At 40.7% G+C, this 21,928-nt stretch overlaps 1 protein-coding gene across 3 annotated transcripts in view; it reads left to right on the top strand.

Moving 5' to 3' along the window:
• The window catches only part of BRD4 (bromodomain containing 4), a 108,434-nt gene extending 87,732 nt beyond the window's left edge, over nucleotides 1–20,702 (top strand). For all 3 annotated transcript variants that reach the window (XM_089661275.1, XM_089661274.1, XM_089661276.1), the window contains exons 16-21: nucleotides 34–140; nucleotides 1,362–1,521; nucleotides 3,263–3,387; nucleotides 9,253–9,452; nucleotides 15,158–15,410; nucleotides 15,497–20,702. In XM_089661275.1, coding sequence (XP_089517401.1) covers nucleotides 34–140; nucleotides 1,362–1,521; nucleotides 3,263–3,387; nucleotides 9,253–9,452; nucleotides 15,158–15,410; nucleotides 15,497–15,568 — 917 coding nt within the window. In that variant the 3' untranslated portion in view covers nucleotides 15,569–20,702. The remainder of the gene's footprint in view (nucleotides 1–33; nucleotides 141–1,361; nucleotides 1,522–3,262; nucleotides 3,388–9,252; nucleotides 9,453–15,157; nucleotides 15,411–15,496) is intronic.
• The last annotated feature ends 1,226 nt before the right edge of the window (nucleotides 20,703–21,928 follow it).

Raw genomic sequence — 21,928 nt, 5'->3', positions numbered from 1 at the left:
TTGCAACATTTTTCTTGTTTCTGGTTTGTCTAGGTCACTTGCGGGAGGCCCCATCTCCTCTCCTTCATTCATCTCAGGTTCCTCCATTTGCAGGCCTTTCACATCCTTCATCACCGCAGGCCGTACAGTCTAAAAAGCAGGTATAGATCACTGGCATTACCTATTGGTTTGGGCTGTGTGGGTGTTTTTTAGCAGTTCAGCTGTACTAATAAATTGATTAAAAAAAAATGGTTTAGCACATAGTTATTTATTATGTTTTGGATAGCACATTTTTGGCATAGATAGTGCTTATTCTCTTTTCTTTCCACCTGCTAAGACTAGTAATCAATATCTGGTTGAACAAATGGCTACCAATGGTGTAAACTAAGTGTAGCATTTAGCATTGAATATTATTCCATATGGAGCACAGTGTAACCAGTCAATTCTCAAAACTACAAACGGTATAGTGTACACCACAGGGAGTCGCTTGTTCCAACAGTGAGTGAACCTTGTTTACTCGTAGCAGATAGGTTATAGTGAAATGATTCGGCTGCTAAAAATCACAGTTGAAACTTGGGCATTTGTTTTCCTCTGGTTGGCTAATCAAAATTTGGCATTCAGTAATTTAAAGTAGGCACACTAGTAAAGATTTCACTGTGTTCTCAGTTTCTTAAGGTGCAGGTCTGCCCAAAATCTATATCTGGTTCCATGCCTCTCTTGGACCACAGAAGTTAATCTCCCTCAGCCTTGGCATGGCAGTTGCAAGCAGGCTGATATGACACAAATTAATGTAGTTTGTGTTCGGTAATACATAGAGACCCTGTCACCAAACCATTTTAACAAAAATTTTCCCATAAGAGTATATGTGCATTTAAAATATTTTAAGCATGTTATTTGCTAAGACTCCCTTGTGTAGAAATCCAAAAGCCCCGAGACTGCTGCTGAGCACATGATGAATGGATTGTCAGCAGACTCCAAGTTGTCACTCAAGCAGCATCATAGTATTTCCCTTTGTGAGGGGGCATGGTTTTGCTGGACCAGTACAGACATTAGTTAGACATTCCCAGAAGAGGAGAGGGGTATAACATGCAAAGAGGCAGGGAACTGTGCTACAGAATTGAGTGTTAGCTTTCTAGTTCATAGGTATATTGCCAGCCTTCCATTGGGGATCTGTCCTATATAAAGTGTTGCCTGGCTGTCATGCTGATTCTTTGTCTTTAGTGCCTAGTGACTTAGAACATGTATGCTCTTGATGTAGATCAGCATGACAGCTCAGTAACTTAGTATTTTTTAGGCAGCCTATGTTTTTCACCAACTTAAGGTCTCCCTCAAGGAAAGACTTTGGCAATCTGTAGCTGTTAACACACTTATCTGCTCCACAGGAAATGAGAGGGTCATCTGTGTTGCAGCCTCAGCCGCTAGTAGTGAAGGAAGATAAACGCCACTCACCATCTTTGCGTCCAGAAGGCTTTTCCCCTGGCATGAGGAGTGAACCCCACAAACTTCCAGAACAGCTAAAAACTTCTAGCCATGTTCAGCCAAGTGAGTTGTTGTGTTTTACCAAAAGTAGAACTATGAACACCCATTTAAAAATGCTTCATCACTTATACACCATGGGCCCAGTTTTTAGTCCTCCTATAAATTCCCACAAATACTTGTTGACCCTGCCAGTGAAGTCCACCTAATGCAGCTTTCTGTGATGGTGTGGCAACAATGCTGCAGTGCTTCTAAATTCAGAGCAGAGTTTCCACTATCATGTATGTTGTGCCTTTATGTACTACAGTGGGATGAGTAGAAATGGTAGAAGGTGTGGCTATCAGTCAGCACTACTGACTGATGAGCCTGTAGCTTGTCAATTAGCACCTGACCACAGCTAGGTTCTGCCCAATGCTTTCTGGATTGGCAGCATTTTCTCTGCCATTGAAACTCTCCCACTGTTAGCTGCAGGGTCTCATCAAGCATGTGAAATACAAATGAAAAAGTATTTGGCTCGGTCATGGAAGGTAAAAGAAGTATCTAAGTTGTGGTACAAGACACAGGACTCATTTTCATAGACCATGTTTTGTATGCAGGTTACCTTCAGGTGATTTGACACTGGCAAAAAAACTTGCTTGGACTGCCTCTAGGGCGCAGCCATATAACCATGCCCACTCCATGAGACTCCAGTTCTTTGCTAGTGTCCTTAGGCAATGGAGCTGTTTGACCTATCTAGCAGTTTCCACTTGCAAAACCTGAAGGGTCAGTGCTTCTAGGCTATTCAGCACCAAGTTTGTAAACATGTGAAGAGAAAAATCGGTAGCAGCTTTACAAAGTTTTACTATGTAGATATTCATGCCACTGGGGATGGCACCTTTTTGGCGTTTCTAGGTTTTGGGGCGTTTTGATCTTGTTGCTGTGTTGCCCACCCTTTTATGTTCAGTGCTTTGGGACATCCAAAGTAGTCATGAATATTTTAGTCAAACTAAAGTCCAAAATACTTATTGAAGTCCCTCAGTGGCGTCTTCTTACGGGTGTCAGTCTTCAGCCATCTTTATTGGCTGATTCAGGATCACATGTATAGGCGTTCAGTCAATCCAGCATGTGGGCACTATTCGGGAATGCAAACTGAGCTGAATCTTCTGCGAAAATGAGCCTGGCTGTTCGCATTTATGTATCTTTAAGAAATTAGTTCCACTTTAACTCTTCTGTGTCCTACCATGCAAATCTCATGACACAAATATCCTTCTTGCTTATGTTCTTCGTTGCTTGCTACAAAACAAGCATAGCTAAGCTAGAAGGGGTTATATCTGGGTAGATATTCAGATTTTTTCTTTATTTGCTAGTGCCCATTCACCTGAAGATGGCAGAATAACATAAAATTGTATTGAATATTAACTTCTCTGTGTCCTATGATGTACTCCAATAGCAGTTAAGATGGCACTCATTACTGTCAAGCCCAATGACTGTCTTTCTGTAGCCTCACCTGCAGGCTCAAGAAGGCCATGATTGGTGCAGCAAACATCTGCTAATATCTTGTGAAAAAGAAATGTAACTTCTACCAGTTTATTCTTCATGGTCTCTGTTTTCAGAAAATATATAATGTTTGGGGATTTTAATTAATCTTCAGGCTAAAAATGTGCATTTTATTTTACTGTGTGCAGAAAATAAAAAAAAATGGCTCTGCTAGTGGTTTAAAAAAAACCCTAAGGTTCTCGCATACATCTTATATATACTGTATATAACTTATATACACTTACGTTTTAGTTTTTTATTTATTTATTATTATATATAATTTTTTTTTTAGGGCCAGAAATGAAACCCATTGATGGAAGTCGCCCAGTGAGAGCCCCTGAAAGCATCACATCTCAAGGGGTACCTGAGAAAGAGAAGCAAAAGCAGGAACCTAAGACACCTGTTGCCCCCAAAAAGGTAAGATATTAATGTTAATGTATTTGAAACACAGCTGGATATACTTGTGTGGCCAGCTAGTCAATGCTTCAAAAGTCTAATCCCTCTTCTGCTGTTTTGCGTTAAAAGCACATGTTCTTCCTATACTGATGGTGCCATGCACATACATACATACATACATACATACATACACACATATAGCACACCAGTCAAAGTTGTCTTTACTGACAAGGTGAAAATTGCATCTGCCATACCCACAGGAGGCTTTGGCTCACTTAGAACAGTGGTTTTTAATGGTTTTGAGACCAAGGCCAAGTTCAATTCTTTCAAAAAGCTTCAAAGTCTCAAGCAATAAACACAAAAGTTTATACTCTCTTTACCTAGTTTAGTGATCCTATCACTGGTCAGTTGTTGCCAGCTGTAAGATTACAGGTCAACACCTGTTGCATAAGACAAGCCTAAAATCGCACAACTGCATTTATGTAAAGCAGCATATTTTACAAGTAAATTCCTTTTGATGGAGGTAATCAGGCTAATTGCACTACCCTCTCTAATACCCTTCATCTCTAATCCCCACACCAGCACTATGAATGCCAGCTTTGGAACTTGATAAAGAGGTACACCTTTGGATGGAAAAGATGCTGTTTGTGTTAAGTAAAAGGATGTTGATAAACTGGGGGCATTACTTAAAATAGCATTGTTAAATAATCTGTATGCACTGTACATGGTCTGCAACCCACAAAATACTCCATAATTACTGTTCTATGACTGAAAAAAATAAAAATAAAAAAATATATATTTATTTGGGGGGGGGCCCTAGCCCTCAACATGGGCATTACTAAAAAAAAATGAGGTTGTATTGGTCCACAGACCCGATTCATCATATGCCAGTGTTCTCTGCTGCCATGGCCAGGCATAATATGAGAGTAAAAAAGAAACCCTGTGAGTAAAGTACTCGCTGGAAAATAAGTCCTCAGGAGAATAAATCTGCAGCTTAAAACACTGTATTTATTGAAAATAATATACCAAGTACAAAATAACAACAGTGCCCTCCACCCTGCACAATAAAATCGTGACAACGTTGTCATATAGTAAAACACCCACCCGGGCACACAGATACACACTCGACACACTCCAATAACCAATAAAGTGAGGGGCCATAAGGTCAATGACACCTAATTGGATCAATAAGAGATCAATAAGAGATTAGGACAATATAATGGATGAATAATGTGGACATTAAAGTCAATCAAGGGTGGTCAAGGGAGTGGCAGAATCATCAGACCCAGCCGGTCCTCATAGGGGTTACGTGCATGTATGATAGACCCTTGGAGTCTCATAGACGGCAGTTCTCAAATAATCGCATATGTGGATGATGGTCACTGAGATATTGGATAAAGCAACACGCTGCTCTCTCAAAGTTGGCAAAATGACAACCAGTGGATGGATGTGAATAGATGACCAGAACGAAACACTTGTATATTCAAAAAAGGCAGCGGTTACAATTCACAATTCACTTTAAGCACAGAAGAGTCCCTCAATCCTCAGTGAGGTGATATAGATGCATGACAGACCCATATAAATCCCATGGGGGATAATCCACTTCGTTATCCACGGATAATGGTGCTAATAGCAATGTTGCCAATATATAAATGGCAGGTTGAGATGACAAGATCAATAGTGCAATAGGCACTGGGTGAGCATATATAGGAAACTGTAATGAAGCACTGTGTGCCAGTGATAGAGATACGAACGTCTGACATGTGTAGCTCAGACGAGCAATTTCAGTTGATGGGGACTCCCCCATTATATTAATGCCTTAGTCCTAGAACAAAGTTCGCTCACCCATCCAAGTGCCGTTTGCAAATGCTTTGTCTTCCTGTTGGTCAAGATGTAGGGGCATGCCATGTGATTATCCGTGGATTTGTAGGTCTGCAGAAAGGTCTGGTGTGTCCAGTGTGATGTGGCCAGATGGTGAGGCCGTGTTGGGGGGCCTGGATGCTGGGAACGTGGGCATCATAACGCTGTGACGTCAACGCGTTTCACCCACTGAGTCATGTGAGCTTCTTCAGGATGCGGTGGCCATAATGTTGAAGACTTTTATTGGGACATGCTCGTCACTTCCGGATTCAACAGGAAAAATGGCCGCTGCAAAGAAAGTCATTACAGCAATTCAAAAACTGCTAGGAACGTCATAATATTTAAAGGAGGAAAAGATTCATATGCAATCAATCATACCCACACCTAGGGGAGACTAGTGGCCCCATCTTAGATTATCCATGACTGTGAAACGAACGGCTAGCTGGCTAACCAGTATTAAAGGGGAGGTGATTTAACAGGCATAATATGAGAGTATAATGTGTTTTATGCATTTCAATGACAACACACTCTGTCATCCTCGGGGTGACCCTGAATTTGACTGGCTCCACAAAATTCAGCCCCTCATAAATCACCTTAACCAAAAATCTGCAGATGTCTATTCTCCCCAGCAAAACATCTGCGTTGATGAGTCCCTCATTCATTTTTCTGGCCACCTTGCATTCAAACAATTTCTCCCCAGCAAGCGTGCCAGTTATGGGGTCAAGATGTAGAAGACCTGTGAGAGGGCAACAGGCTATACTTAAATGTTTCGGATTTACGAGAGAAAAGATACATGGGGAGCAGTGGCAAGATAGTTTGGAACTTGGTGTCATCCTTTTTCCATATGGGGTACCACTTATATGTGGACAATTTTTATTCAAGCGTGCCACTATTTAGACATTTGTACAATCTTGGAATTGGCGCATGTGGCACCGTGCGACCTAAACGCCGGGGCTTCCCCCAACATCTTGTAAATACCCATCTTAGAAAGCGGGGAAAAGCCTGCTTGAGAAACGAGAATGCCACTCAGCTGGAGCACTGACTTGTTTATTCTGACAGCAACATGGTCTTGCTCTCAGAATATACATAAGTCAGTGTGGGTAGCGCTGTTGGAAATCTGCAGTTGAAAAAGAGCATATATGCTGAAGCATGGGGGCCTGGGGTGGCCAGTGGGTGGATGGCCCCTATGCTTTGGCATATATATTTTATAATATTTTTTGGAACATTATAAGTGGGTGGATGCAGGGTGGTATATTCTAACGTTGGGCATACCACACACTCTTTCTGGCAGAGATTTCTTCTCTATATCATTCAGCCCACATAAAAAAAAAAGAACATAGAATATACATCCAACGATGACCAGCGACATACTGGTACATCACTGGACTTTGAGTGGCTATACCAGGATGATCATCATCTTTTATATTTTACCAAATAATTGGCCAATATATTGTGTGTTTGTGCATTAAAAGTAAAAAAACAAAAAAAAAAATTTTTCAAACAATTTGCATTTTAAAAATTGCTGTGTGAGTACTATGTGACCTTTTTTGCAGCACCCACCATTTTATTCACTAGGGTGTCTGCTTTAAAAAATATATAATGTTTGAGGGTTCAAAGTAATTTCCTAGCAAAAATACTGTTTTTTTTTTGTTTGTTTTTTTATGTGAACAAAAAGTGTCAGTGACCCCTTTTTGGAAAGTAGACACCCCAAACTATTTGCTGAGAGGCATGTTGAGTCAATAGAAGAATTTATTTTTTTTACAAGTTTTTTGAAAATGACAAACCCCCCCCCCCCAAATTGTCACTTAAATGATTTATTGCTCACACATGCCATGGGTATATGTGGAATTACTCCCCAAAAGACATTCTGCTACTTCTCCTGAGTATGGGGATACCATATGTGAGATATTTTTTGGCAGTCCAGCTAAGTACAGGACCCCAAAATCCAGTGAGCACCTTCAGGCTTTTAAAGGGCTTTATTTCCTCATTACACTTTCTGATCACCTATCACAGTTTTGGAGGCCCTGAAATACCAGGATAGCACCAAACCCTCCCAGATGACCCCTTTTTGGAAAGTAGACACCCCATGGAATTTGATAAGATGCATGGTGAGTATTTTGCAGATCTTGTTTGTTGTCAAAAGTTTTTGGAAAATGAAGAAAGAAAACAGAAACGTATTTTTTCTTTTCTTTTTTTTTTTTATATTTCAGAACCTTGTGAGAAAAAAAGAGATTTGCAAAACACTCACCATGCCTCTTTTTAAATTCCTTGGGGTGTCTACTTTCCAAAAAGGGGTCATTTTAGGGGGGTTTGGTGCTCTCCTGGCATTTTAGGGCCTCCGAAACTGTGATGGGTAGTGAGGAAATGAAATGAGGAAGTTACCCGCCTTCAGGCTTTCAAAGTGGTCATTGGATTTCAGGCTCCTGTATGTGGCTAGGCTCCCAAAAATTCTCACACGTGGTATCTTCATACTCAGTAGAAGTAGCAGAATGTATTTTGGGCTGTAATTCCACATATGCCCATGGCTTGTGTGAGAAATATATCATTTAAGTGACAACTTTGTGTAAAAGAAAAAAGAAATGTTTTTGTCATTTTCCAAAGACTTGTGGAAGAAAAATAAATCCTCCATGGACTCAATATGCCTCTCAGCAGATAGCTTAGGGTGTCTACTTTCCGAAAAGGGGTCATTTGGGGGTGTTTGTACTATCCTGGTATTTTTAGCACCTTTAGGTGCTTTAGTTTTAGCACCTAAAGAAATGTGATAAGCAGAAAGTAAAAGCTGTGTAAATTCCATTATCTATACCATAGTTTGTAGATCAATATGTACTTGTTGGGATTTTTTTTTTTACCAAAAACATGTAGCAGAATACATTTTGGCCTAAATTTATGGTGAAATTTGAGGGGTTTTTTTGGATATTTTTTGACAGAAATTAGAAATTTTTTTTTTCTTTCAAAATTTTCAGTATTTTTATGTTTATAGCGTGAAAACAAAAAAGGGCACAGGTGATCAAATACCACTGAAATAAAGCTCTATTTGTGTGGGGAAAAAAGGATATAAATTTCATTTATGTACAGTACTGTATGACGGCGCAATTGTCAGTTAAACTAGCGCAGCGATGTATAGCAAAAAATGGTGTAAATTGCAGTATCTATACCATAGTTTGTAGACGCTATAACTTTCACACAAAGCAATCAATATACACTTATTAGGATCGTCTTTTTACCAAAAACATGTAGCAGAATACATTTTGGCCTTAATTTATGACTAACTTTGAGTTTACTATATATTTTTTATAGCCGAAAGTAAAAAAATATCGTTTTTTTTCAACGTTTTTTTTTTTGTTTATAGCACAAAAAATAAAAGCACACAGGTGATCAAATTCCACCAAAAGAAAGCTCTATTTGTGTGCAAATAAGGATGGTTAAGTAACTTCCTTTTCTAATTAAATGTCTGCTGGACACCTGTTGAAAAAATAATTAGACTCACCGGTAGTTTAATTCTTGTTAATTAGGGTTTTGTTATCAAAAATTTTATCTTTGCTCCTAAGGCTGGCCATACATTATACAATTATCTGCAGATTTTCTGCCCAATTTCCTTTAGATTTACCTTCAACTATGTAGTACAAGGGCCTGCCTAATTGGATACAACTGAAAGTGTTGTTTAGGTTTGTCCTCCTATTATATGGTTTTTGGTAAATCTAAACCAAAAATCTGCAGATAATTGTATAATGTATGGCCAGCCTTAGACTTTCCTTGGGGTGTATTCATTTTTGCAACATGGCCTTGAATGAATTTGTTATAAAAAATACTTTTTTTTTTTGTGCAAATTAAGAAATCTTTTTTGCAATCAATGGCCTGCATTTTTGGGAGTATGTTGTAGTATGTTTTCCCATAGAAAATATTGATTCTGAAAGGAAAGGTTTTCTGACAAATCTGTTGGAGTGTACTCATTTATGCTGAGCACTGTGTGTAATAAATAAACACACACCTTGAATACGAAGTGACTATGTAACCGGTTTTCCCTAGGACCTAAAAATTAAAAACATGGGCTCTTGGGCAAGCCTAGTACAGAAGACCCCGGTCACCCCAACTGCACCAGGGAAGTCATCCAGTGATAGCTTTGAGCTTTTCAGACGTGCAGCTCGGGAGAAGGAGGAGCGAGAGAGGGCGCTAAAACTGCAGGCAGAGCATGCAGAAAGAATGCGAAGGGAGCAGGAGAGGATGAGGTAAGTGTATATGCCTGAATTTGATAGTCATGTGGTTGGTTACACATTATCAGTGAAGTTGTATGTCTCTTTAAAACGTAGTATAGAGAACGTATCTAATGTATCGGTGCCTTTTTCCATTTTTTTTTTTTATATATAATATGTTAGAAAACACAAATTCTCTTGTGAAAAACATATAGAAGTGATAAACTAAAGAGTCCATAAATAATCCCCTCAGTGACGTGCATCATGGCTTGCCCTTTTTTAGGGATGAGTACTATGGCTGCCTAATACATGGACTGTGGGAGCTTCCTGGTATCATTCAGTGCAAGCAACAGGCTAGGGCAGTGTTTCCCAACCTATTTTCAGTCAAGGCACCCATTAAAATTCTGCAAAATCTCAAGGCACCCCATTCTACAATGTAAAAAACAAAACCACTAGTTTTACATATCGCAGCAACATCCACATGTGTAGGACTCCTAACATTAGAGGTGCTTTTTTTCTTACAAAGCAAACACACCTTTGCACACTGGTACTGACTAGTATTCCAGTGTTTCTCTTCTTCCTCAGTTTCTTTCCCTCACTCCAGCTAATGTGACCCCAGTGCTGACGGGGAATGGAAAACAAGGAAGCTGTGCAGGTGCCCGATCAACTGATGACATAATAGGTTGTTAGGATACTGGCTGCTAGAAGGTGTGATAGTACACAATGAAAACCTGTGGCTTTGTGTAACTGAATGGCAGGCTTGATCCACCTGCTGGATTGAGTACAATTTTTTGGCAACGTTTAGGCATTTTTCCAAAGCACCCCTGAAAACACGGTCCCTGGGTGCCTTGGTTGAAAAAGACTGGGCTAGGGAGTAGCACCTCTCGGTATCTCTTATATAGCTCCATGTGGAGTCCATTGGTGCCAGGGACTTTGCAGTTGGGGAGAACCGCCATGGCTTCCTCCAAGGAGGCTTTGATCCTCCGCAGAAAATACAGATGAAGTTATCCCATCCAATTATGTGTGTAGATTTGCAGGGAGATAATCTGCTCTAGTGGAGTATAATGGTTGGATTCCCAAAATCTTTTCCACTTGGGTACATGTATGGTCCACATTGTCTTTTAATGCAGCGATAATGGCATTTCCCTCCTGGAACCTGTTTGAGCCATTCGAGCACCACAAAAAAGTAGCTTAGCTTCTCACCGGTTCCCTTTAGGATTAGGAGACTAGTCTTTTTCGTATTCATGTTCCCCCTGTCAGAATACGATGTCCCAGCGGGAGAGATTGCTGCATCAACATTGCTTGTGTTGATGCAGGGATCTGTTAGTGTTTTTGTTCAACCAACTGTTTGAACAAAAAAAAAACAAAAAAACTGAATGTGTATAGCCAGCTTTAGTCCCCTGTTTATTGTGATTCTTCCCCTTCTTCCGCAGACCCTCTTATGTCATTACAAGACATGACACCCTGTACCAGGTTTTAATCAAAGGGAGCTGCATAGCAAGCTCTCTCTTTAGCGAAGTCATAGCACTTTTGTACACCAAAAAGTACTTTCTTTGAAAGGGATTGTTCACCTTTACCAAAAAGCTGCCTATGCAGGTAAGGGTTGTATGTAGATACAAACAAACTGTGCAGTTATTATTATTATTATACAGGATTTATGTAGCGCCAACAGTTTGCTCAGCGCTTTACAATATAACGGGAGACAATACAGCAACAATACAGTTCAATACAAGAGGGATAGGAGGGCCCTGCTCCTTGGAGCTTACAATCTAGGAGGGAGGGGCTAGTGGTGCAAAAGGTAGTAACTGTGGGGGATGGACTGGTTGGAAGAGTAGAAGATTCCATTATTAGCTGAAGGCAGGATAGGCTTCCCTGAAGAGATAGGTTTTCAGAGATCGCCTAAAAGTGAGCAGAGTAGGCGATAGTCTGATAAATTGGGGTAGAGAGTTCCAGAGGGAAGCTCTGGAGAAGTCCTGGAGACGAGCATGGGAGGAGGAGACAAGGGAGCTAGAGAGTAGTTGGTCTTGCGAGGAGCAGAGAGTACAGTTTGGGTGATATTTGGAGACAAGATTGGTGATGTAATTTGGGGCAGAGTTATAAACGGCTTTATACGTTATTGTTAATGTTTTGAATTTTATCCGTTGGGCAACGGGAAGCCAGTGGAGGGCTTGGCAGAGAGGGATGGCAGATACACAAATTTAGTAAGGTGGATAAGTCTGGCAGCAGCATTCATGATAGACTGAAGAGGGGATAGCCTGCGATGAGGTAGGCCAATGAAGAGGGAGTTACAATAGTCAAGGCGAGAGATAACAAGGGAGTGAATAAGTTGCTTAGTGGTTTCCAAGGTTAGGAATGGGTGTATCTTGGAGATGTTGCGGAGGTGAAGTCTACAAGATTTGGACAGTGATTGGATTTGGGGCTGAAAGGACAGATGGAAGTCTAGGATTACACCTAGTACCCTGGCATGAGGGGAGGGACTGATGGCTGTATTATTGATCTTGATGGAGAAGTCAGGGGAGGGGGCACAGGCTGGGGGGAATAGTAAGAGCTCAGTTTTGGAAAGATTGAGTTTGAGGAAGTGGAGTGACATCCATGCTGATATGTCACTTAGTAGGATAGTAATGCGAGAGGAGACTGAAGGGGTGAGGTGAGGAGTAGAAAGATAGATTTGTGTGTCATCAGCATAGAGATGGTACTTGAAGCCATGGGAGTTTATCAAGTGACCAAGGGAGGAGGTGTAGATGGAGAAGAGAAGGGGTCCAAGGACAGAACCTTGAGGGACCCCTACAGAAAGAGGGAGTGAAGAGGAGGAGGCAGCGTTATAGGTAACACTGAAGGAGCGCTGCGATAGGTAGGAGGAGAACCAGGAGAGAGCAGAGTCTCTGAGACCAAGAGAGTGGAGTTTTTTGAGGAGGAGGGGATGGTCAACCGTATCAAAAGCCGCAGAGCGGTCAAGTAGTAAGAGTACGGAGTAGTGGCCATTGATTTTAGCAGTTAGTAGATAATTAGCGAGTTTTAGTAGGGCAGTTTCAGTGGAGTGTAGTGAGCGAAAGCCAGACTGTAAAGGGTCAAGAAGGTTGTTGTCAGTGAGGTAGGAGCTCAGGCGATTGTAGACTAAGTGTTCTAAGAGTTTAGAGGTAAATGGCAGCAGGGAGATGGGTCTTAAAATGTCCAGGTTGGTGGGGTCCAGGGAGGGCTTTTTAAGTATGGGAGTGGTGTGCGCATGCTTTAGAGGGGAGGGGAAGGCACCAGTAGAGAGGGAAAGATTGAAGATGTGAGTGAGGGAGCATAGGATGGAAGAAGACAGTGACCGTAGTAGTTGTGAGGGGACAGGATCCAGGGGGCAGGTAGTGAGACGGGCTTATGAGAAAACCTTTGTGACCTCTTCAGTAGTCGCAAGGTCAAAAGAGGAAAGTGTTGAGGGAGGTTTAGTATAAGGTATGCTAAGTGGGATGGGTGTCTGTGCAGTGGCGATGCCCCTACGAATTGCGTCAGTCTTGTTTTTGAAATGATTTGCAATCTCGTGAGCAGTGAGTGAGGTACTGGGTAGGGGTGGGGGTGGAGGTGGAGAAAGTAGAGAGTTAAAAGTAGAGAAGAGATGATGAGGACTGGATGACAAGGTATTAATAAGAGTGACAAAGTAGGCTTGTTTGGCAGCATGAAGGGAGGAATTGTATGTTAAGAAAAAAGATTTATATAGGGTGAATGCTTGTTGAGATTTGGTTTTACACCACAATCGCTATTTCTCAAGATTTCTGGTGTCGTCAGTCTGCCAAGGTTGTAACAGTCGGGGCCTGATGCTTCGTGTTGTTAGAGGAGCAAGTGAGTCTAATGTGGATAAAAACAAACTGTTGTAGACAGCAGTGGCCAGGTCAGGGCAGGACAGGGGAGATATTCTGTCATAGAGTTGGCCAGTTGCAGAGTGGCAAGGAGCAGGGTTCAAGTTGTGAAGGTTTCTGCGGTAATTGCTGCTTGGAGAGATAGGTGTTTGAAGACGAGGACACTGTGAAGGTGATGAGATTGTGATCAGAGAGAGGAAAGGGGGTGTTTGTGGGGTTGTAGGGAGTGCAAAGACGGGAGAAAACAAGGTCCAATGTATTCCCATCAGAGTGAGTGGAGGACTGTATACATTGTGCTTAAACCAAAAGATGAGGTTATGTTGAAGAGTTGGGATGTAGCTGGGTTGTTCACATTAATGGGGATGTCCCGGAGGCCGATAGATCCAGGAGGCCTCCTGGACATCCAGGAGGCCGATCGATCACTGCAATCCTCAGAGAAATGGGAGAAAACAGCCGAATGCAGTGAGTCTCGAAAGAAGAGAAGGATAGAGAGGGAGGGTTAGGGAGGACTTGAAAGGTGCTCAGTGGGGATAGAAGCAAACCAACTCCACCACCTTTCCGACCACTGGGTCTGGGTGAGTGGGTCCAGAGACGGCCTCCATAGGAAAGTGCTGCGGGAGAAGCAGAATCTGATGCTTGAAGCCAGCTTTTTGTAATTGCTAGTAGGTTAAGGGAGCGGGAGACAAAAAGGTCATGGACAGAGGTGAGCTTATTACAGACAGAGTGGACATTCCAGAGTGCACATAAAAAAGCGAGGGTGGTTTTTAGGAGCACGAGACCAATATTAAATTGAGGGGATTGCGGCTATTCCCGGAAGAAAGAGGACGACTGGTGTGGGGGTGAAATACTGGAGGACCAGGGTTTGGGGAGATATCCCCAGAGGTTAGGAGGAGGAGGGTGAGGAAAGTAAGATGGGAGCGGGATGTATATGAGTGCACATGCCTTCCTGTCCTGGTGTTTGGGTCAGCAGGAGAGTGAAGTATCAGCAGGAGGTGATGAGAGCAGTAGTAGGGAGATGGTAGCAGTGAGGGTAAGATGTACAAGTTTTGCGGTGGAGCAGAGGGGTAAAGAAGTGAGATTTTGGGCATGCAGGAAAGTAATGTGAAAAGGAGGAGTAGAGGGGACATATTAAAAAGGTACACGGAGTGGGAATCAGACTTGTAAGAAATGTTTCCCAGGGTTTGTTTGCAGTCTGTCCAGCATGCAGTAGAGTTTCTTCTTGTTGTATCTTCCTGCTACTTGAGTTATCCTGCTTTAGTTCAACTGCTGTGTTTAACTGCGTCTTAGCACTCCATCAACGCAGCACTCACGCAAAAGCAGCACCCCATCTGTGACTATGCCCCCCGATCTGTGACCACCCCCCATGTGCTGATCTAAATTTATAGGGAGATGGTCAAATGAGCACTCTTATCTGCCCCAATTAGGAACTGATAAGGATCCATTATATTTACATACCTCCTGAAGCCAGGCTGGAAAACTAGGCATTATTGCTCACCTCCACCATCATAGGAGTGAGCTCAGAGCTACATGGGGGAGAGAGAGAGAGAGCATGGGAGGGGCTTTGATTCAGAGAAAAAGCTCACCCCCTGTGATGACTAGGCCTCACTTAGCAACATCCTGGAAGTAATCCAGTCAGGCTTCATGAGGTACCTAAATGGCCTACACCTAGAGCAAGGGTAATTAATATTCAACTCTAGTCAGAGACAGTTAATCCACAGACACCCCTTATCTGCATAGGCTGGTTTCTGGTAAAGGTGAACTTGAACTGTCAACAAGTGTGTTCGCTGGAAATACTGTGGTCTAACCGCAGTGCAGGCCTGTGTGTCATGTCAGTCAAAGGTCTGCCTATTTCAAAATGTTTGGTCTTGTCTTATGTATAGTTATGTTTGCTGCACACATTAGGTCTCGAGAAGAAGATGATGCTCAGGAGCAGGCAAGGAAAGCTCATGAAGAGGCTCGTAGGAGGCAGGAGCAGCAGCAGCAGCAGCAGCAGCAACAACAACAACAACAACAGCAGCAGCAGCAGCAACAACAGCAGCCACATGTGCAAAACCCTCTTCCTACACCTCCGCCTCCTGCCCAGAGCTCACAGCCTATTATGGATCAGAGGGAGATGGATAGAAAGCGAGAACAGGAGCGGAGACGGCGACAGGCGGTAGGTGTCTACTAGTATCTGTATTTCTGTGCTAGAAATATCTCTTTTTGCTTTTCTAGATGGTAACATGTGTCTTGTTCCTACAGATGACTCCCTCAATAGACATGAATTTTCAGAGTGACCTGATGGAGATATTTGAACAGAACTTGTTCTCTTGAGACTTCAATCTTCTCACTGTCACCTCCACCACTTTACTTCCTGCAGCCCGACCCCATGAATTCTATTCATAATATTTTTTTTATGTCATTATGAGGGGCAGAGTGACACCTACCCAAAAGACGCTGAAGTTAATGCCCTTCGTGTATTTTATCTCCCCGCCCTTGTATGTGGATACACAAAGCCTCCGGAAGTTATGAATTTGGAAGAGATGTACAACCCTAGATTGGATCATTGTGCAGTAAAACCACCATTTCCCAAACCCCCTTCTAATTCAGAGCAATTTGGAAGATCATGGACTCTCAGGATGGGGGGGGAAGGTGACGGGATGTGGAGAATTTTCTCAGCCTCTATTGTAGGAGACGTGGATGGGGAAGTGCTCAGCAGTGTATCAGCTTCACGCACCGGAAGCAAGCATTTGGGTACAATGCAAAGTGTGCATGGTTGTGTTAGGGCGCAGAGGGCTGCAGAACATTGCTCATTGTGTGCGCAAACCAGTGTCTACAGCACTTCGCCATAACTGCTGTGTAATAGTCAGTTCCAAACAACATTAGCCATCACTGCAATTTATACACCATTTTCAGTTTAGTTGGTTTCTGAACAGTGATGTCCAGCACTGTATTCCAGTCACCTAAAGCATGCAAATTTCATACTATATGGAATGTATATATAAGTGCAGAGCACTTTCTAAGAAGCAAAGTATGTATATTATGGGTTTAAAATTAAGTCAGGCCAAGATTGGCAGGATAAAGTAAGCTTTAAGCCTTAAAGGGGAAACCGTTGCTAATTTTTGATGTCTATTTGCTTTACATAGTTTTGTATCCGGTGTTTGTTCTGAGCTCATAATGTTAAAGTAACAGGTGACTTAGTAACGCTCTGCAATTATGTATGCATTTTATATGTGTGTCTTGTGTGTTCTGTGCCTGATCTCAAAAATCTTGTTCACATTGGCTGCAGTTCATTTACATGGCGGTCTGCTCTCCTAGTCCCCTTCATCTATTTTTGTACACACATTTCTATGTGCCTGCAATGATTGTACTTTTTTTTTTTTTTTCTTTTTAACTTGTACAGTGTGTCTCACACCTTTTTGTTTTGTGTGCGTGTCTGTGTGTGCCATTGAACACCCAAATCGCTCTTGAATCTCAGGTATTAATTATCCTTTTTTTTTTTTTTTGTTTTCTTACGTAAACTTAGCAAGTGCTCAGCTTAAATACACTAGACAGATAACATAGCATACGACTTCTACATACCCCCCCTAGACAGATATTGTTCTGCTCGTCATAGCATCATGTATTGTTTCACATCTCTACACCCTAATGGGCTGTGTACTTTAAACACGTAGTTGCATGGAAGACGATAATGTATGTTGGAGTTATGCACACTATTGTTTGTAGTGTTGTAGTCCTCTGCGGGACTCAACATTTCTTTGCATGGATATCTACATGTACATCTGCTGCTACATCATTCTTCAGAGGTATTTCTACTCCACATCACCTTGCCCAGCAGGTCTGTGTGCATTGTGTTTCTAAAGGGCAGTTGTCTGTTCCTCCACACTGCTGTGCCAAGGTTGGAGAGAATTTCCATGCTTCAGCAGCACTAGGGGTGTGGTTAAATTTTCGCCTTTTAGTCATCCTGCATGTAAACACCCTGTTCTAAACCAGGTATAGAATGAAAAAAACAAAAAAACAAAAAACAGTGTTAGTGGCCTTTTTGAAACTGTAGGCTTCCTCCTGACTTGGCATTCATTGCACAGTTGTCGTAGCATGATATTCTGGAGTCGATCACTTGGCTATGTCATACTTGGAAGGTGCTGCAGATAATCTTCGTGCAATGATTGACTCGCACACAATACAGCACTCTGCAGGATCCCTATGCCCTCGGTGCATACGCAGTGCAGCAACGCTGAGCAGCTGTACCAGCCCTGTGTGTGTGCGTGCGCGCATGTGTGTATAATGTGGAGGGAGGGGCCTTTAATTGTTCTGATCTCTGGGTTAATGCCCTGTTAATTTGATACAAATCCCTCAAAACTCTTCTTCCCTACTCCTGTCTCTGTAATTTTACTCTTTTTGTTTATTTTTTGTTCTGTTTCTTTTTTTATTTTATATATAAATATATATAATTTGAACTGTTTAAAAAAAAAACAAAAAAACAAAAACAAAAAACTAAAATCCTTTACGTGCCATAAGCTCTGTTTCCTTTTATTCTTCCCAGTTCTTACCTTGTCTCCCTTTTTTAGATAGTGTCCCTGTCCCCCACATCCCTCCTGAGCAACAGGCACTGAAGTCTGTGTTGTAACTGATTTCATGCAATAAAGTCTTTTTTTTTTATTATATTTCATTTCATTTTACTTTTGCTGCATATACAGAATATATTTATGTTGGTTTCAACCCCTTTTGCCGCTGTTGCCCGCCCCTTACTCCCACCCCCATTGTTTGTTTTTTTTTGTTTTGTTTTTATCTTGCAGGAGGGTGCTCATTCATCTGTAGGCTGTGGTGGTGACACGCTGCAGAATGGGTGGAGAGTGTGGGGAGGTACACTTTGGCAATACCGGGGGCCTTGTAAGATTGTGAGGGTGATACTTGTTCAGTATTTGCATAGTGAAAAAGGGGCTACCGTGATGCTCTGCAGGGATGGGTATCTTTGGAACTGCTATTCAAATTGCTACCGCTGCCAGAAAGGGTTAAGGCACTTGACTAAAACGAAGTGTAATGCGATGATCTAGATAGCAGAACACTACCAACCTTCCTTTCTCTGAGAATGTTACTGAAGTAGTTTGATCTTGTTCTGGGTTTGCTTTGACCTATGATTGGGCAAACAAGCTGAGAATCGCCCACAGTACTACTAATCAGAACTGTACTGTCCGAGCTGATGGGGCACTTCCACATGTGATGCTCTGCAGTATTTAAAGATCCCTTGAGTCTTTTCACAAAACCCTGCTCTGCCTTTATGATGACATCTGTTCAACAGTGTTCTCTTTTAGGATACCTATATCAGATTGCCTTACTGCCCTCCTGTGGCTGCATCCTGATGTTTCACTTGTGATTTTATTTCACTTTTTATTTTTTTTTTAAGTTTTTTGTACCTTAAGCTTTTGTCTGCCAGTTTTTTTTGTTTTTTTTTCTGTTTACCACACATGAATACAAAAATCAGCAAAGGTCATAATCTATGGTACAGTATATTGTAAATATATGTATTAAATCGTAAACAAGAATTGAAAAGAGGCAGAGTCTTCTCAGTTTGTTACAAACAAGTATTCCATTTTTCCACAATGACTTGCTGTTCTTTGGAATCATTTTAATCTTTGTGTACTTAGTGTAATAGAATAGCTGTGACTGCTACCAATACATGTAAATATTCTACAAAGGTCTCTGCAGAAAAACAGGCTTTTTTTTTTTTCTGTAATAACTAGTGAAAATAAAAGTTAATTATAAACAGGGTATATTTTCTATTTACATTTTGGTCATAAAAATAATATCGCTATGATAAAATCTTTTTTCCAAGTATACGAAAGTATGCAGAGAGTTCAGTATTAAGGTACAGTATACTAGAATTCTGCGCCTTGCAGAGTTTGGAATTACAAAAACCATACAAAACATGAAAAACTGCAGGAGGATGACATCTGAACTCAGACTTGACAGACTAAAGTTTTAAGGAATAAAATCAATACCCAATGAAATTCTGCCATTGCAAAGGGTTTTGCTTTTGCCCGGTTGACTGTGGTTCTAGGCAGAGGTGGTATAGGATTTTTTTGCTCTTTGCACACCAGTCAAAAGCTTCCGCTTTGGTCTTGGCACACGGTTCAAATGCCTACAGTACATGCATTGCATTTTAGTGGCCATATTTTTCTTTTCACCTTTTCATTTTGTATAATGAAATTAGGTGTACAAATATAAGACACAGTAGCAGTGCAAGTCACTCTTGTATTTGTAGGTAATGCTGGGTATTCATTTTAGAAAATGGTCACTCAATTCAAAAGTTTCTTTCCTCAAGTGAGATCTCTGTACATGTAAAGAAAATGTCTCCTGTAAGAGCCTAAGGGAAGATATTTCAAAAGTTTTTGTTCTTAACGCTTACAGGGATGTTTATCAGCTTACATTAAAAAAATATATATATATGGCCTTTATCATTTTTAAGATTTTGATTTGTTCAAACATTTAATACAGATCATAGTTAACAGTTATACCTTGTAAAACTTGGTTTGGCTCATTTGGTGTGATTTTTATTTGTTTTATATCACTTTTTTCAAATTTATGAAATCGCTGTTTGCCTCAAGATGAAAATAGCCATCCATGGTTTTTTTTTTTTTTCCCCCTTTTTAATTGTGTCAAAAATGTGACTTGATAAAACTTTAGGCATGCCCTTGGGGTCTGTTTTTTGATACAGGTTTTGTTGTATTTTTATAGATATTACGATACTAGTTTCTGTGCCCTATATGTAAATGCAGTCATTTGTATTTGTACGTTAAATTATGCAAGTTGTATGCAAATTGGAACTTTTTTTTCCTTTAAATTTATGAGCCAGCCTGTGGTTCACAAGATAGTAACTTACTTTGTTTTACATCAAGATTGGCTTTTTCATTAGAATCGCGTGTACCTGCCTTCTGTTCTGACAGGTTTCGTTTAGGACGGTGGGCTTTTTGTTCACCCCAAGATAAAGTGTTTGCATCACCTCTGTTCTGTATTATTACCCTTCCTATAAATCAGTGGTGGCCTGAACACTGTGCTGACTTGAATTTAGTTTATATTATAAAATTCTATAAAATGTTTAATTATCCCATTACAATCAAGATTTCTGCATGTGCTATATATTCCAAATCAAGTCAAATTAATTTTTGGAGTTTAGGGTGGCAAATCAGGTTTTCACATCAAATACCCATATCCCGATCTTAAAGTCCTAAAACTTTTGTGTGTATGGGGGATATTTCCCTTTCATTTTAGTTTTTCTTTTGTATTTTTTTTCTTGTCTCATTGCTGCCAGAGACCCCCTGCAGAGCATCACAAACTAGATCTAAAGACCATTTAAATACAGAATACCAAATTTATATCAAAACACACATGTATCACGGCTTGTATTACCATGTTCTTATAATTAAAGACTGTCTGTGAATTTAAGAAATAAATAGAAATTTTTACTCTACGGATGTGTAGATTTTGCTTGCAATAAACTATTTTTTCTGGTGTTGCTTCATTAAGTTTAAACTTAATCATTTAAAGTTTAAACATTTTTGTTGACAAAAAGAAATGGGCTGGTCGGTTTGGGGCAACAGCCACCTATTGTAATATTACTAATTGAAATGACAGTACTTCATCCTATATGTTCATGCACTGCAGTGGTGATGAGTGTTGCTTTACTACAGCAAGCAAAGAAATTGTGAAGGAGCAAACTTTTAAAGGAAGCTGTAACCTTTCCATATTATTGAGGTATCTGCAATTATGATATTAATCATGCAAGTAATCTCATTCTCTACTTTAAGGCAAATTTGTACTGAGGAAGGAGAAGAATTCCGGCTTCCTCTGTTGACCTCTCCTTCTAAATATACTAGTTTCCTAGCTAACATGCTGGTTCAAAGGCTTTGTTAGGTTCTGAGTCACTGTCTTGGAATACTGGAAGTATGCAGATTAGAAGGTTTGAATTTTCTTTTCCTTATTCGCATACCTGTTGTATGTCAGTTATTCAAGGTATTCCAGCTAGACAGCCAGACACCTAGCATTTTCAGAAGCAGCTGAGCAATGTCAAATTCTTCCGATAAACATGATGGTGACCATTACCAACAAATCGGCAAAGTTTGCACGAATGAACCAGATCACCTGGATTGAGTGACCATCAAGTGAGATCATTTCTTATGCTGTTACGGTTTCCCAAGTGTTCATGCATGGTAGGGTCAGTGCAGTAACATTTCATTCTGGCCAAGGAGAGCTTGGTTTGGCCAGATCCATTGATTGTCCCTTTTCTTCCTGCTAGGCAAGATCTGAGCATAGTTCATTTACAGAATTAGTGGCTTGGCTCTCTTTTGGTTAATCTATGACAGATAAGTTCCCTAATCTCGTCTATAAACTCCCGTAGCTATAGTGTGTGTGTATGTGTGTATATATATATATATATATGTATGTATATGTGTGTAAAAAAAAAAATATATATAGATATATGCTCAAAAGTTTGCATAACCTTAGAGAATTGGTAATAGTAGGTACCATTTTTTTTTTTAAAAGAAAATATGAGTAAGAAGGCAAAACGCGTTTCTTTTATTTCTTATGGGATTCATATTCTGTAACTGAAGGTCATAACAAAATCACACAATCGTGAAAAACAAGACATGGCAACAAGTAAACAAATGTTCAAAAGTCTGCATACCTTTTAGTTCC

Source organism: Staurois parvus, unplaced genomic scaffold (assembly GCF_062004578.1).
Source record: "Staurois parvus isolate SC_StPar_1 unplaced genomic scaffold, SC_StPar_1.0 ptg001328l, whole genome shotgun sequence".
NCBI classification, from domain to species: domain Eukaryota; kingdom Metazoa; phylum Chordata; class Amphibia; order Anura; family Ranidae; genus Staurois; species Staurois parvus.
The sequence above is the reverse complement of the archived record's forward strand: the minus strand, read 5'-3'. Positions and strand labels throughout refer to the sequence as shown.